The 15,745-nt window shown below is 43.3% G+C and overlaps 1 protein-coding gene across 4 annotated transcripts in view; it reads right to left on the bottom strand.

Moving 5' to 3' along the window:
- LOC144500429 (U6 snRNA-associated Sm-like protein LSm1) overlaps window positions 1-15,745 on the bottom strand; it is a 317,623-nt gene continuing 301,878 nt past the window's right edge. For 3 of the 4 annotated variants that reach the window (XM_078223322.1, XM_078223321.1, XM_078223323.1), the window contains 4 exons: window positions 13,859-13,996; window positions 12,807-12,944; window positions 9,169-9,300; window positions 1-3,023 (listed from right to left, as the gene is read on the bottom strand). In XM_078223322.1, the coding sequence (XP_078079448.1) occupies window positions 2,922-3,023; window positions 9,169-9,300; window positions 12,807-12,944; window positions 13,859-13,996 (510 nt within the window). In that variant the 3' untranslated portion in view covers window positions 1-2,921. Of the gene's footprint in view, window positions 3,024-9,168; window positions 9,301-12,806; window positions 12,945-13,858; window positions 13,997-15,745 lie in introns of those variants that run through there. The other variant, XM_078223324.1, reaches the window with a different exon arrangement.

The raw sequence follows: 15,745 nt of genomic DNA, 5'->3' as shown, positions 1-15,745 counted from the left end.
AAATACATAAAGAATGTGAATAAAATGCAGTAAAGGGAAAAGAAGATCAAATCAGGCAGGATATAATATGAAATGCACTCTGCCACTCTTATGTATATCATTACTTTAATAATGATGGACAAATTAAACCTTATCCAATTGAATAAACTGGATCTCTGTACTGTCGGCATGGCAGATAATGCGCCAAATCATTTAACATGCTAAACTATTACTGAAACAAGTGACATCATTTCTAAATTGCTTTCCGCTGCAAAATAATTTATTTGGATCAAATGGCGTGTGTTTCTGGCTCATCTTGCAATTAAGTCCAAAAATAAAGAGGGTTTCCTCCAAGTCCTACACAGAAAAATACAAGTTATGCTCCTTATTTATTTTTGTGCCTTGTTTCTTCACATCCATTTACTGCGACTATGGGTACCTTCTAACTGTCCTCACCTTCAAGTAGATGCCCAGTAATTTGCCAATTAGCAAACCAAAAAGATTGCCTTACCCTCATGACACTATCAAAATCACTGGGCTTTTAATGGAGACTACCATGCCCGGACTTCATTGAAAACCCTTAGGCTAAACAGGTCCTCTACTTAAAGAAATTTAAAAAAGGAATTTTGTACCTAGAATTGTTAACTACAATATGTTAAAAAAAAACCCAACAGAACTCCGCTTCAGCTGGTGTTTATTCAAAAAGTATTAAATTAAAATTCAGAATATATCTGCCAAGTAAACATTTCCGTGTGATGTCAATAAAAACTAGAAATAGCATTTTCTATCTTTTGTTTTAAATTTTAATTAATCAAAGTTGTAAATTCCTGTTAAGTGAATGTGAACACTGCAGTTATTTAACTTTACAACTTAGTTGCTTGTAGTGAAGTACGACTGGTTTATTATATAAACTACGGCAAATTTAAAGGAACTAAAACGGTTCCAATTGAAGAAAATCTCCCATTGTGATGATATTATGCATGGGATTTGGCCAGGAGAAAATTCTTACTAAGCTTTACTGAGAGCTTCTGATAACTGAATACAATGTTGTCACATGTTTATTCAATTAACAGGAATTAACTGCACACCAATTATATTTTGTCAGGAAGGTAAATGTTTATTGACATTAAATGTTCACATTGGTAGATTTAACACTTACACCACATCCGACTGCACACTACAACACCTTTATAAATGACGAGGAAACATTCTTGCTAATACACTTCATTCTTTGGATTTTGGTAACATTTGAATAAAATTACTTGAATTATATTTAGAAGGTCCGGGAAAATAAAAGTGCCCCAGGTCAGGAGTGACATAAACTTCCTAATCATTAGCTCCAGCTTTTAACACTACTCTGTAATTCCGTACATGCAAATTTTCCTCTAAAAGGGGGCACAATTTCTCAACGTGTCCTCCTCCTGCTGTGCTGTGCTTTCGAGTTGTGCAAATACTCCTTGTTAGAGAGGCTTTGCTGCAAAACCCGTAAGAGGTGACTAAATGCGCATTACGCAAAAAACAAACGGGCAGTGGGCATTGCTGAGGTTGTAAGGCATCCTTGAAGTTCTCAGGAGCTTACAGAATCATTGGATATTATGAGAATACTTTGAACTTCAGCACACCTCGATTCAAATGCTTTTCGAGCCACAACGCACCCATGACGGTAGATGGGGGTGTTGTAATGTACGTGCCGGAGGCGGGGAGATTCCGCAACTCCCTCGAAAGTTCGTTTCCTCTCTTTTTAATCCTCCTTGACCTTTATAATCATCATCCAACATCAGTCCAAATCCATGCTAATGATAGTCATCAGTCGAACCACTAAGAACGACCAGCTAACCGCCCCCCCCCACCTCAAAGTGACGAACCTTCCTTCTGCCCTACCACTCCGGGGTTGGGAAGCCACAACAACAAATTTGGAATCATTTCGAATTACCTATACACTTCTACAACATGACTCATTACGCTAATGCACAAGCCGTCACACTTGCCTACTCTTATTTATTTCTATGAGACAAGTTTCATATACCATAGCACGTAACTAGTACCACATGATGTGCCAACTAAGCTGAATGACATGTTTGAGTGGTGTAAGGGTTCAACCAAATTTAATCTTAATCAAAAAGTAAATTATACGAACTTTTCCCCTCAAATTTGCATTTTCACATTGAAAACCCTAGTCGTTGATAAGCAATAATTTATATGTGCTACAAAAAGCTCCTTAAAAATTGTAAAATACATTCGCTCTGATAAAATGTCACCCACAGAGAAATCATAGGAAAGATGCACTTGTCAAATAAAAAAATAAAAGGGAAAAAAAAGCATACAAATGAAAAAGATATTTAATAAAATTTCAGGGTATGACAAACTACAAAAAATATAAAATGACTGCAGATATGGCAAAAGAATATGAAAAAAAAGTTCTATTGCAGATTTAAAAAGTTCTCTCACTGTTAAATGCGGAGGAAGTCTTAAATCACAATTCATAAAAATACAGAAGATGTTCATCGTGGAATCAGCACATGGCTCTACAGCTGCTGGGCAGAAAATATACATCCTGATTCTGACTTACTTTAAATACAAATGTACAAAATGTAAACCGAGACAGTTATAGAGAAATTTACAAAACCTCCATTTTTTTTTCCTTAATAAAGACAAAATACAGTTCTAGTATAATGCTATATTTAAATACGTGCAAGTAGCCATTTTCATTGATTTGCTATTGCAATATTCTAAGGAAACACCACCTTGTTGTTTCAAATGTCATGATCCCAACCTGCAAGACAGACCTGAGAGGAAGTGAGGCAGCTAGACCAACAAAGATGGAGCAGCTCTGTCGTGTGGAATGGACACCCCTATCAGGAACCGGCGCTTTCCCCCGCTAAATAGTTCCGGAAAATGGGAAAAGCTGAAAGAATACAAAGGATCACCACATGAGCCGAGGACTAGCTGTTTCCTCCAGAGTTTGAATTAGGTTGATGGCAATTCACATGATGGTTGGAATGGGCCTTCACATTTGTAGTGCTGTTGGAGTGACTGTGATGGTTCTGCAAAAAAAGAGAGAACACAGTCCGTGACCAATGGAAAAGTAGGCGACAAAAAGAGTCTTGTTTCGATAAAACTGAACCGTAATTTAACCGCCTGGTTACTATCCCGGAGAAGCGTGGCAACGTTTGGGAACCCAAAATGGGAAACTTGATCTCTCTCATTATGGCAAAGTAAATTTATGTCACGGATCTCCATTTTCCTATTTCACTATCCTTTCTTGAAGCTCTTTTCACATTTCACTCGACAGCTTTGTGGATCTCTCTTGAAGCTAGGACAACAAATAACAGATGTTACCGGGACTGCAAGGTTTGAATTATAAAGGAGAGGCTGGATAGGCTGGGACGTTTTTCCCTGCAGCGTACGTAGGAGGATGAGGGGGTGACCATGTAGAGGTTTATAAAATCGTGAGGGGACATTGATAAGGTGAATAGCCAAGGTCTTTTCCCATGGGTAGGGGAGTACAAAACTATAGGGCAAAGCTTTAAGGTGAGAGCAGAAAGATTTAAAAGGGACCTGAGGGGCAACTTTTTCACACAGAGGATGGTGCGTATATGGAATGAGCTGCCAGAGGAGGTGGTAGAGGTGGGTACAATTACAACATTTAAAAGACATTTGGACAGGTATGTGGATGGGAAAGGTTTAGAGGGATAGGGACCAAACCCAGGTAAATGGGACTAGTTCAGTTTAGGAAACCTGGTCGGCATGGATGAGTTAGGCTGAAGGGTCTGTTTTTGTGCTGTATATTTCTGACTCTATTCTGCTAATGTCGAAGGGTTTTCCATAGTTCAGCTAAGGTCAAACGCACTTACCTTCGAGCAGGGATATTTGGTTCTGATTACTCTCCCAATGCAGACATACCACCTTAGCACTTGCAGATATTTTATTCAAAATGAAGATAAGGTAACTGCCGCAAAGTTAGTAACATGATTAGAACAGATTTTAGACGGTATATCTTTTGATGTTATAATAATGCCAGATGATAAATTCACTTCTCAAAATGTTACTAGACATGTATCTTTATACATCACAGCTGAGTACATCCTAATTTGTTCCTAAGTTTAAAAAACTCTCACTCTTTGCTTTAGGCTTTCCTTCACCTTTCTCCATGGTTGGTTGGGGGGAGTTAATGGGGGTGGTTGGGGGGTGGGGTAGAGTGGGTTGGTGAGGGTGGGGAGGAGCTGAGCAGTGGGATTGCACGTGTTCAATTTGAACAAGGCAGGCAATGATCTGGCCAAACTAGCTGAAGAGCTTCTCAATTGCAACCCAGGCACCAAAATCCTATTTTTCAAAGCAGAAACCCATTTTCTCTCATGTCTGTGCCATACAGTATGGTGACAAGATTTCCCATAGACTTTCATCAGTAGCAAAAGATTAATTAACATTGCATCTTCTATCCCATTTCTTACTCCACATCTATTCTACCCTCACTCGATTTGGACTGGGCAAAAAGTGGAACCCCTTGTTGGACTTCTTGTATGAGGACATTGCCAAACTGTAATTGATCACCATGAAGTATAGATGGCTTTCATTCCTCTTCCTTGACCGTGTGGAAGCGCCAGACATCTGTCCAGTTCCCCCCTTGAGTGCACTGCCAAAACTGAGAGGTCAGCAGATAAGAATATCACAGATAAGCACTTTTCTTCTAAGCTGCAGCATCAATGTGTACTTTTACCCGGTGAAGTCTCTTACTGTATTCCAACATTGAGTAAACTGGGACGCCCTTACAGGCTATTTTTAAACACAAGTCGGTGCCAAACAAAGAGGATCCAATGTGAACTCATCCGTCAAACAAACAGAATGTTGCATTAATTCACATGTCAAACATGCACAATAACAACTGTTAAATTTGATCAATTATGTTTCGCATATTAGCTGAGGTTTTACTGCAACACTGGCCGGGGTTTCCTTTACAGATGGGGCCTGAAAATTGGGCACCGTGGGCACCAGTCCCAGCACCTACCTAGTTGCCACAATTTTACCAGTGGTGGGAAAATGTTGGGAGGCCCGCCTTTGGGCCAATTGAAGCCTTTAAGTGGTCAATTAGTTGTCACTTAAGGACCCCCCTCCCCCCAGCTGTGATTTAATCAGCGGTGGGAAAGGCCCATGCCAAGTGTCCAGCCCAAGAGCTTTCACTGCTCAGGCTGGTAGCTGGACAAGGGATGGAGTAACTCCTTTACAACCCCTCCCAGGTCTTCCTCCCTGCAGTTCCTCTCACAGTTCTGTCCTTTCAGACACCCCTTCCACCCTCGCTGGGATGACCAGCCTGCCCCCAGCAAAGCCTCTCCCACTTACCTTGCCATCTGGCACCAGTGCGATTGCCACTTGGGACTGGATGCAGTTCCAGCAATGGCCACTGCTTCCAGCCATGGGCTTGGATCCAGACAGCCACTGGCTATTTGACTGGCCGGCAGCTCTTGGTGGGGGACTTCCTCCCAAAAGGGACTGGAAGGCTTGGCTCAAGCCAAGCAACAGCCATTAAAAGTCTGTAAGGTGAGCTGGCCAAGCAGGGGCCAGCTGCATCCCTGCAGCTTACTTCTCCCTAACCTTCACAATGGGGGGAGCGCCCCCTCCCTGCCCCGCCACACCCACCATAAAGTCCAACCCATTATTTCAAAGATGCTGTGAATTGTAAGATTGAAAGTAAAGGTACATGGTGCAAGTTGATTTTAAAATATATATAAACGTGTACTCATCCATTATTGTGCTGCTTGTAACATTTCCTCACTGACTAACAAAGGCTCCCAGTGCCCACTGCCTTAAATGTAACATTTGTCATCACTGGGGCCAATCTCTGTCCGCGGGGGCTCAAGATCCAGTGAAACCAGGAAATGGCAAATCTCTGATTTTTGCCACCCCTCGCCAGCAATGCAATCACATTCATGCCCATAATGGACATGAGTCTGATTACAATCCATTTGAATGTAATTAAAGACCTCCCTCCCACCCCCTCACACTATTATCAAACCACGCCAAAGTGATGTCATGGCGGCATGGTTTACAACAGGTTCAGCCAGGCGTGAACCTGTCATGGGGACTCCCCCCAGTGGCGTAAAGGTGAGTACAGCCCCCAGTGGAGAGGGACAGAGCCAGGCAGTGCCCTGGCACTTCCCCCCCACAGCACAGGTTGGCACTGTGTTGGCTTGGCAGTGCCAACCTGGCCATGCCAATGTGTGCCAGGGGGCAGAACCCAGTTGGGGTGGGGGTATCTGTGTGTGGTGGGGAGAGAGAGAGAGAGAGAGAGAGATGGCATCGATGACTCTGGGGGGGTGAGGGGGGAGAGAGAGGGTGATGCCAGTGATGACTGTTAGTGGGGGGACGGGGGAGGGAAGAGGGGGTATTGCCGAGGGGGGTGGGAGGGGATGGATGCCAGTGCTGATGGGTGGGGTGGGGGGAACCCCTGAAATATCTGTGGTGGGGTGCAGGGAGGTTTTTGCTTTGATCAGGGTGCCCATTAAGACCGGTGCGGTTGGCTTTGCCAGCATGTTTCTCTCTCATAGGATCTGTGCCTGTTTCTCTGGAAAAAAACAGGCTGGTTTTCAGTCAGAGCCTGACGCTGCCACTTTTTGGTAAGATTCTGTCCATTGTTTTTAAAACCACTCTTAACCATTCCTCTCCCTGCCTCTGTAACCCCCTCAGTCTGACAATCTCATTCAGAATCTCCATTTCTGTGGTTCCAGCCTCTTGACAATTACACAACACCTGCCCACCTTTGGCAGCTATTATTTGAGTGGTGGGTGGCGGAGGATGCCCCTCTTTGGTGAGGGGTTAGTGGTGCTCCTCAGTCACCATTTCATTTTTTTATGGGGGTTGGGGGGGGGGGGGGGAAGGCTGTCTCCGAGTGCAGAGATCTGGGTGCCTGGTGGGTTCCCCAAGGCATTTGCATCTTTCAGATGGGCTAATCCCACCTGACAGACAGCCAGTGCCAGCGGGAAACAGCCCCGTTTTCCTGCTGGCGTGGGCACTTTGCCTGAAAATGGGAAAATTCTGTCCTTTGTGTCCAATGTGTAAAATGCATATTGGTTGGGTAATATTGAGAAGCAATGTGAAAGAGATGTGCATAGGATAGTAAATTTAAAAACCAATGGTGATGTGAACTGAAAGAAAGTCCGTATGTAATATTGCCTCAATTCTGAATTAGGAAATAGTTGATTGGAAAAAACAATTCAGGCTCTGTTCTGTACAAGAACCCAACTGCAAAGATTGCAAGATCATGTTGAAGCTGGAATCCAACTCCAACAAAGATAAGAAATGCCAATTCAATCCTGACCTGTACACAACATTTGCTTACAACCCGGAGTTTGTTGCAGGCAAGTACGTCATTGTACTGGTTTTGGATTACATCTCTTTGCCTTATGCAAAGTTTCATAGGCAAATAAATTTAAAATAATCAATGCTTAAAGGAACATTGTCAATGTGTGGGTCAGAATGTGGTAAAACTAATGTGCATGTTCTGAGAATGTCGGGCTGGAAGAAAATGCTCTTTGCTTTTGACAGCTTCCCATTTTAAGAGCGAGAGAGGCGCAACATTTCTCAGGTAAAAAAATCTCCTACTATAGGAACATAATGGAAGGCGTGGGCCATTCAGCCCCTGATGCTCATTCTATCTGTAGTCAATCTTCTTACCTGTCTTCGCTCCACATCCCTGGGTATCTCCCCGACACAAACCTATCGATTTCAGTCTTAAAAGTTTCAACTGATCCAGCATTTGGGGTGATGGGAGGGCAGTGGGGAGCTCAAAATTTCTACAAGCCCTTGCGTGAAACATTATAAGTTTACTCGCAATTTGGTTATTATTGAACAACTGGGGAATAGGTGTTGATTTGTATCTGTAAGGACTAATCTTTAGTGTCAGGAAGTTATGGAGAAACTTTGGCTCAGCAAGCACTATATGAGCACAGATGTGATGGCTTGAAGCGGCTCCCTCTGTCTTGTATTGTTCTATGAGAAGACTAGCTCAAATGACATTTTTGACAGCAGTGTAAGGCAGCCCAAATTCAAATCCATGAAAGGCAAATTTAGGATTGAAGTTCCTCTTCACACTATTCAGATAAGACACCTTAGTAGTGAAGGGAAAAGGCCCTGGAATTAATTAATTTCCAACTGATGGGAGGACAGTCATTCCTGAATGGATAAATTAAGATGGGTTGAATGACAATCCCATTGATAACTGTCTGGTGACACTCACAAGTTGTTTGCATGTATGCAAATGCAGCCCAGTTCAAACCGGACTGGGAACAGCTTATACCAGCCTTGCCCAGTGTGACACAAAACTAGTTTCTAACAGGCCGGAGCTGCCTTTTCCCTCTGGGTGATCGCAGATTACCACATGGAGACTGATTTGCGATTACATCAAGCAGTAATTTGAAACTTGATATCCACAGACGATCCTCAATTTTCATCATGTATAGATAGGGGCTGATCTACCCAAGCCAACATTAAAAGTTACAAAAGTTTGGCATGTTGCTAATGTAGAAAATATGTGCAGGAGTAGACCATTCGGCCCTTCGAGCCTGCACCACCATTCAATATGATTATGGCTGATCATGCACTTTCACTATTCCATTCCAGCTTTCTCTCCATACTCCTTGATCCCTTTAACCGCAAGGGCCACGTCCAGCTCCCTCTTGAACATATCTAACGAACTGGCCCCAACAGCTTTCTGAGGTAGAGAATTCTACAGGTTCCCAACAGTAGCTCTTCATTTCTAACTTTCAGCGTATTGTTTGGAGTGAACTGCATTTTCCAGAAATTAATCAGTTATGAAATATAAATTCCTCAAAAATAGATTTTTTTCCCCCCACCAGAAGCAGCAGCATCCAATTGGAGAACAGTGCAGGTTTATTTGTAAATACAGAGAAAGCACCACAAGATGGCACTAACATACATCATGTTAAAAATGTCATCTCAGCCTTCCTATTTGGTCAGAAATGAGACGTCGTCATGTAATGTAACGAATGTCAGCCATTTGCGGACAGTAGATCAGGGAGATCAGCGGGTTCATGGTTAATGATCTGACTGAACGCTGTAGAGGGACAGGTAGTATTGAGGAATCACCAACAATAACAACAATGACATTCTGGTTGTCAGAGTAAGATCGACATCAAGCGGTAGAACATTTAGTATCCTCAGAGTATTGGGTCTCACCTGCCGTCGAAAAAGTCTTTGAAGCAGACTTTTTTTGGGTGGTTCAGGGGTGTAGCTCCTGTCAAGGTCTTGAGATAAGCTTCCATTCGGACCAAACACGTTGAGTTCCTTAAAGCATTCCGTTTCAATCATCTGCAGTGACCACAATAGGGAAATATTAGACGCTAGCACTAATCTTACAATTTCTTCTTAATAAAGTGACCCAATATTTCTGAAGTAGAGTCAACAGTTCAAGTAAATAAAGTGTAGTTGTATTTACAGTATATTGTAGTTGTATTTCCCACCCACTGCATTCCCATTATCACCTTTTTTGCAACAGATTGGACATGAAGCTGATTGCTGCTCACCAATGAGGCACGTGCTACTGCACAGCACACATTCACTTAAAGGCTGCAAATCTATGATGGAGAGTCATAGAATCATAGGATAGAATCACAGAATCCCTACAGTGCAGAAGGAGGCCGTTCAGCCCATTAAGCCTGCACCAACAACAATCCCACCCAGGCCCTATCCCTGTAACCTCACGTATGCACCCTGCTAATGCCTCTGACACTCTCAACCTAACCCGCACAGCTTTGGACTGTGGGAGGAAACTGGAGCACCCGGAGGAAACCCACGCTAATGTGGGGAGAACGTGCAAACTCCACACAGACAGTCACCCGAGGCCGGAATTGAACCCAGGTCCCTTGCGCTGTGAGGCAGCAGTGCTAACCACTGTGCCACCGTGCTGCCCTCATACTTGAAGCAGTACAGTCAAAGCAGGAGATCACTCCAGTGCACCAATGGCTGTGCTGATATGACATGGGAAAAGGGGGTTCAGGCTATGGACAGCAGTTGGCCGGCGCTGAGCTGTGCAGCGATGGAAATGGATGAATATTCGGGAACTCTGTGTAAATACCTTTCTGTACTGAGGATTATTTATGCTGAGCTCCATATTTCTGCATTTCATTTCTAACAAAAAAAAAGAATTCTTGTCTAGAATATGCTAAATTATGCACTGACTTAAATCCTTCATGGTGTCAATTGTTAAAAGCAACCTGGAGATGGACTCAACAAGAAGCCCTTTTGTGATGATGTTTCGGAACAATTACAAGAAAATGGCTTGACACCATTCTGAGCTATGCAACGTAAGGGGATACGATGACCTGAGAATGAAACATCTAACTTATTGCCAATTATAGGAAATATAGTGCTCTGGACAGATGCCACGAGGAAAATGGCTCGAAATTACCTAAACTCATTTCATTCATGACCCTTATAACCACCAGCTTACATTAGGTTCAAATCACGACCATAGATCAGAAAGGAGTGTTCTGCCCTCCAATATGCACTCTAGCATCATATTAACACTAACACTTTATTGAAACATGTTTACTGTGTGCTTTTGTGTGGGCACACTAAGCCTGTGTACTGGGGAGGAAATAGCATCACATAGTGCAGGAAGCTTAACGGTACCATTTCCTACAGAAAATAAAATAATCAGGGAAAACAGATCTCACGCTGTTGGTAACCCTAGGCCGACTTGGTTGGTGATGTCACGGGGGTGGATGTAGTAAGGAAGTCAGGGAGTCCGCAAATTTATTTGTGAAATTTTATCAATGAGCTTGCCCATAGTTAGACTCCCTAAAACACTGCTGGACAGCAATATTCAGGGCTAATTGGGGGGAGATAGCAAGAATAAATATATACAAATAACAGGAGCGAAAGTCCATAAGCCATGCTTCACTTCTGACACTGAAAGTCTAATGGCAAATAAAATGGGCGATGTTAAAGGAGTACTGTTCATGGCTTGCATTCTTGGACTGCAGTGCGAACGTCACTGTGAATTCAATAAAACCGAGATTGTGAGTTTAGACACAGAAACACTTGTTCTTGATTAATCTGTAATGTCCCGATGAGTTCCAATTTCAACTGGAGAATTCTGCCACCTTCCACCCTTTATAAACTGGCTCTTGAGGTATGGGGGGGATGGGGGGGATTCATCGACCTCCCCAGACAGCCAACCGGAATCCCAATGCCCCCCCGCAGAAGAGGTGTTAGGCAAAAATTGGGATTCCCGAACGGAACTTCAAGGCAATCAGGATTCACCTGACCCTGCGCCAGTGTCCCCAATCGGGTTCACACTCCGAGCAGGCGGCAAACCGATGATAATGCATCAAATTATATTACAATTTGCGAGTTTGGCGGCTAATTCACCTGGCCCCTCAGCAGGCGGTCTTTGGTGTTGCTAACTAGAACATGGGACATGGTGTGCTGGTCGAGGGAACACTATCAACCTCTCAGAAAAAAAACATTCTTTTTGAAGACACCACAGGCTGTCAATCAAGCTTAGAATCTTTATAAACATTGTGGTTAGAATCAATGGAGGCACTGGAAATGCATTCAAGTGTGAAGGGAAAGATTGATAAATACAGCTGTTAATAAAAGCCTCTCCCGTAGCGCTGAAATTTGATATTGACAGATCAAGGCTTTCCAGTTATATAGAGAGGGTTTCAAAGGTTTCAGCTTGCTTGGAAGCCTCAGAAACCTCAAATCAAAGCTGCGTGCATACACAGGGGCTGAGTGCACAGATGTGCAGAATGGAATAGAACCACCCCCCCCTCCCCTATAAAGTGAGATTGACATTTCCTCTCTGTCACAGGACTTCAAAGCGGTCTGCTCACACCTGCGGCATCTAACAACGAGAAAGGAAAATATCTGCTGCAGAATAGAGTGCTGCAATGATTTAAAAGCCTGCCATGTGACCAGGGGGCATGGAGGTTAAAGTGATCTGGGGGAATGGAGAGGTCAACTCCCCTTGCCCACAGCCTGAGCCCCTCTGCAGCCTAGCAGTGGCAGAGGGGCAAGTGGGTCACTGGACCTACCTCCTTGCCAGGCCATGGTATCAGTGCCAGGACACAGAGCTCCATTGGCATTGCCAAGGCACGTGGCCTGAATGGGGGACTGGAGTGGGGTGTCTGAGGGGGAATAGGGACTGTGGTGGTTGGGGGGGGGGAAGGAGGAGGAGAGGAGGGCTGAGTGGGGAGGTCGGAAGGGGATGGAGGCTGAGGGGTTTCTGAGGGGGGTTTGTTAGTTAGGGAAGAGGGGGGCATGAGTGGGGGATTGGAGAGGGGGTTATCGGGTCAATCTCATGCAGGGTGAGTTTACCCATTATTTGAGGGTGGGGGGGAGGGGGGGGGGCGCAGATGCCCCTCTTTGGTGAGAGGTTGATGGTGCTCCCCTGGTCAGTGGGAGGGCACCATTCCATTTTTTGGGGAGTGGGTCCATTTCTGAGCATGGAGATCAGGGCACCCTTTAAAAAGGGGTTCCCTGAGATGAGCTCATCTGCATCTTTCAGGTGGGTGAATCCCACCCTACAGACACTGCCAACACCAGCAAGAAACACTCCCGTTTGCCCACTGGCATGGGCACCTAGCCTGGGAGAATTCTGCCCGTAGTATTCAGGCACTACAATGGATGCTATGGCTTTATTACAGCCTTAGCAATATATTACACAATTAATATATATTTTCATACAATTGCTCCTCTGCACAACCAAAATGATGAAAGAAAAACTGGCTCAAGAATAGGTTCACACAAGGAACACAATCTTCCCTCTAACAGACCCAAACTCAAAAGATGAGAAGCCGTCTGCTCACCTCATTCTGCCAGGGAATAGAAACGCAGCCAGTAGAAAACTTTGAATAGAAATCGTCGTCTGTCTGGTCCAGGTTCACCCCTTTCACAGTGGAGAACTGTTCAATATCCAGCACATCTTTGCAATAGACGGCCCGTGGCTGTTAAAGGAGCAAGGAGTTAGGATGTGAACTGCTACTTTGCACGAGATGCAGAATTAAATTCAAACCACAGTATGCTCGCAAATAGGAACAACACCTCTGCTCCCTCCATCACCACCCTGTACTAGGAATATACATGCTTCCTGGAAACTTGGTTCAAATGGTTAAAAAGATGTCAGAATGGATGTATTTCCCCCCCCCCCTACAGGATTCTGCCTGGTTTCCAGCGAGGGAGGTAGGATTTAAGAACAATGTCCCATTGTACCGTGCAACCAAGCCAACAAATTATGAATGATGTATGAATATAAATATTTAATCACTTCCCTTTCAGAACAGTCATTGCACAATTCCCCGAAGCAGCTGCAAATGGTTTCTAATAGACTTTTTCTTTATATAAAAAAAAACGTATATAATAAATTACATTAGCATTTGAAGCATTACATCAGTGGAAATTGCAACAATGTCCCTGGTTAGAATAATTTGAGATTTTATGAGGCTGTATTTGCATTACGGATAATGGCATTGTACTGAGCTCATGTTCAGGCTGAAAATCAGAGAGGGTGTATGAAGCGTGATCTGCGAGGAAGCTAAGACAAACAATGTTGCATCAAAATAGGTTTTCTGCATATTCTACCTGTTAAAATAGATAATAGCAACATTCAGCACAGGTGGTCATCTTAGTCTTTAGGCTGTTTGCATTTAGCACAATGACAATAAAGACAAGTTGCTGATATATTAAAATGAATATTCTTCTTCCTTCCTTTGAGATCCATAAATACAATGGGGGCAAAATGAGCGATTGGAATTTATTTAAACTGATGAACATGTCACTTTATAACCACTGCGATCACAGCAGTAAACAATGCTTTCGATGTACTTGCAACTACGCCGTCTAATATTGTCCCATTACTCACATCAGGTACAAATGGAGGCTCCATTATGCCCGCTTCTAATCGCTTGAAATTGATATTCCTGAAGAATGGGTTTTTCTTCACATCTGAAGCGCCTCCTCCTATACAGCCCAATCTTTGCTTGGGGTCTTTGGTTAGCAACTATTGAGAAAAGATTCATGGATTTTAAAATCTCTCATAAATTTTCAGCTACCAATTGTTCAAAACAGAAGAAAAAGGATTGACATACGCAAAGAACACACGCATGCACGCACACACACAGCGCAGTTCATTTCCAGACTTGGTATTAACGGAGAATTATAAATGTTACACACTTGAGGTCAGTTTAACCTCAGTGATGGGAAATTTTTCAGAAACAATAATGCTGGACAAGATTAACAGTCACTGGATCAATGTGGATTAATTAAAAGAAACCAGTGTGGATTTTTTACAGGGGAAAATCGTGTTTAACTAGCAAGCTTTTTGATGAGGTAACAGAGAAGATATATTGCAATTGATGTGGTATAGATAGACTGCCCAAAGGTATTCAATGAAGTGCCACATAAGAGGCTTGACAGCGACGTAAAAGCCATAGTGACAGCATGGATACGAAGATGGCTAATTTACATGAAGCAGGGATAATGGTTATTGGTTGTTTTTGTTGAACTGGATGACTGAAAATAGTGCAGTTCACCAGAGATGGATATTTCCTTGATATATATTAATGATCTTGACTTGCGAACTGGAGGAGGATAGTGAAAGATATCAAGAGGATACAAACCGGCTGCGGACATGTGGCAGATGAAATTTAATGCAGACAAATGTTAAGTGATTCATTCTGGTACAAAGGATGAAGATATTGTAAAGGGAGTGCAGGAGGAGTGACTTGGCAGTATATATATGAATCATTAAAGGTGGCAGGGAGGTTGAGAAAGTGGTTAATAAAGAGTACAGGGTCCTGAGTTTTATAACAAGAGACAGATTACGAAAACCTTTATAAAACAATTGTTCAGCCTTAACTGGAGTATTGTGTACAATTCTGGGCACTGCACTTCAAGAAGGATGAGAGGCTTCAGAGAAAGTGCAGAAGAGGTTTATAAGAATGGTTCCAGTGATGAGGGATTTCAAGTTGCAAGGATAGATTGTTCTCCTTGGAGAGGAGAGGGCTTAGAGGAAATTTGATAGAGATATTCAAAATCACGAAGGGATAGATAGAAACTGCTTCCATTAGCAGAAGGGGCAAGAGCCAGAAGGCAGCAATTAGGGTGAATAGCAACAGTGAATGAGAAAAAATATTGGCCGGAATTCTCTGGCCATGCTGCAAGCGAGGATGAAGAATTTGGCGCTCTGCCAATATGCCGTTCACTGCAGCGGGACCACAGAATCCCGCTGGCATGAACAGCTGAATTCCAGCCTTTGCATGCAGTGAGTGGTTAGGATCTTGAAATGCACTGCCTGGGGGTGTGGTGGAGGCCATTTCAAAAGGCAATTAGATAATTTGCAGGGTTATGGGAAAAGATGGAGATATGACATGGACATGACAGGCTGAATGGCCTTTGTGTGCTGTAATCATTGTATAATTGGTGCTTTACATTTGCAAATTATTTCCTATCTATAGAATTCTAAGTATTATATCTATAAAAGATTATTTGCCTTCTCTTTTGTATTAATCATTGCCTTTACCAGATATACTAATTATGTTACAGGGGGTGGAATCACAGAGATATTCAAAATCACGAGGGGATAGGTAGAAACTGTTTCCATTAGCAGAAGGGGCAAGAGTCCCCCAAGAGGGACTGGAAATTGCAGCCAGCCGTTCAAAGGTTGATTGACACTGGCAAGCCTGCCAAATCCCGTTGGTAAGGGGCAGTAAAATTCCACCCACGATACTTCCTTCTATTTCATTGATGG

This window comes from Mustelus asterias, chromosome 11 (genome assembly GCF_964213995.1).
Source record: "Mustelus asterias chromosome 11, sMusAst1.hap1.1, whole genome shotgun sequence".
Classification (NCBI taxonomy): Eukaryota; Metazoa; Chordata; class Chondrichthyes; order Carcharhiniformes; family Triakidae; genus Mustelus; species Mustelus asterias.
The sequence above is the reverse complement of the archived record's forward strand: the minus strand, read 5'-3'. Positions and strand labels throughout refer to the sequence as shown.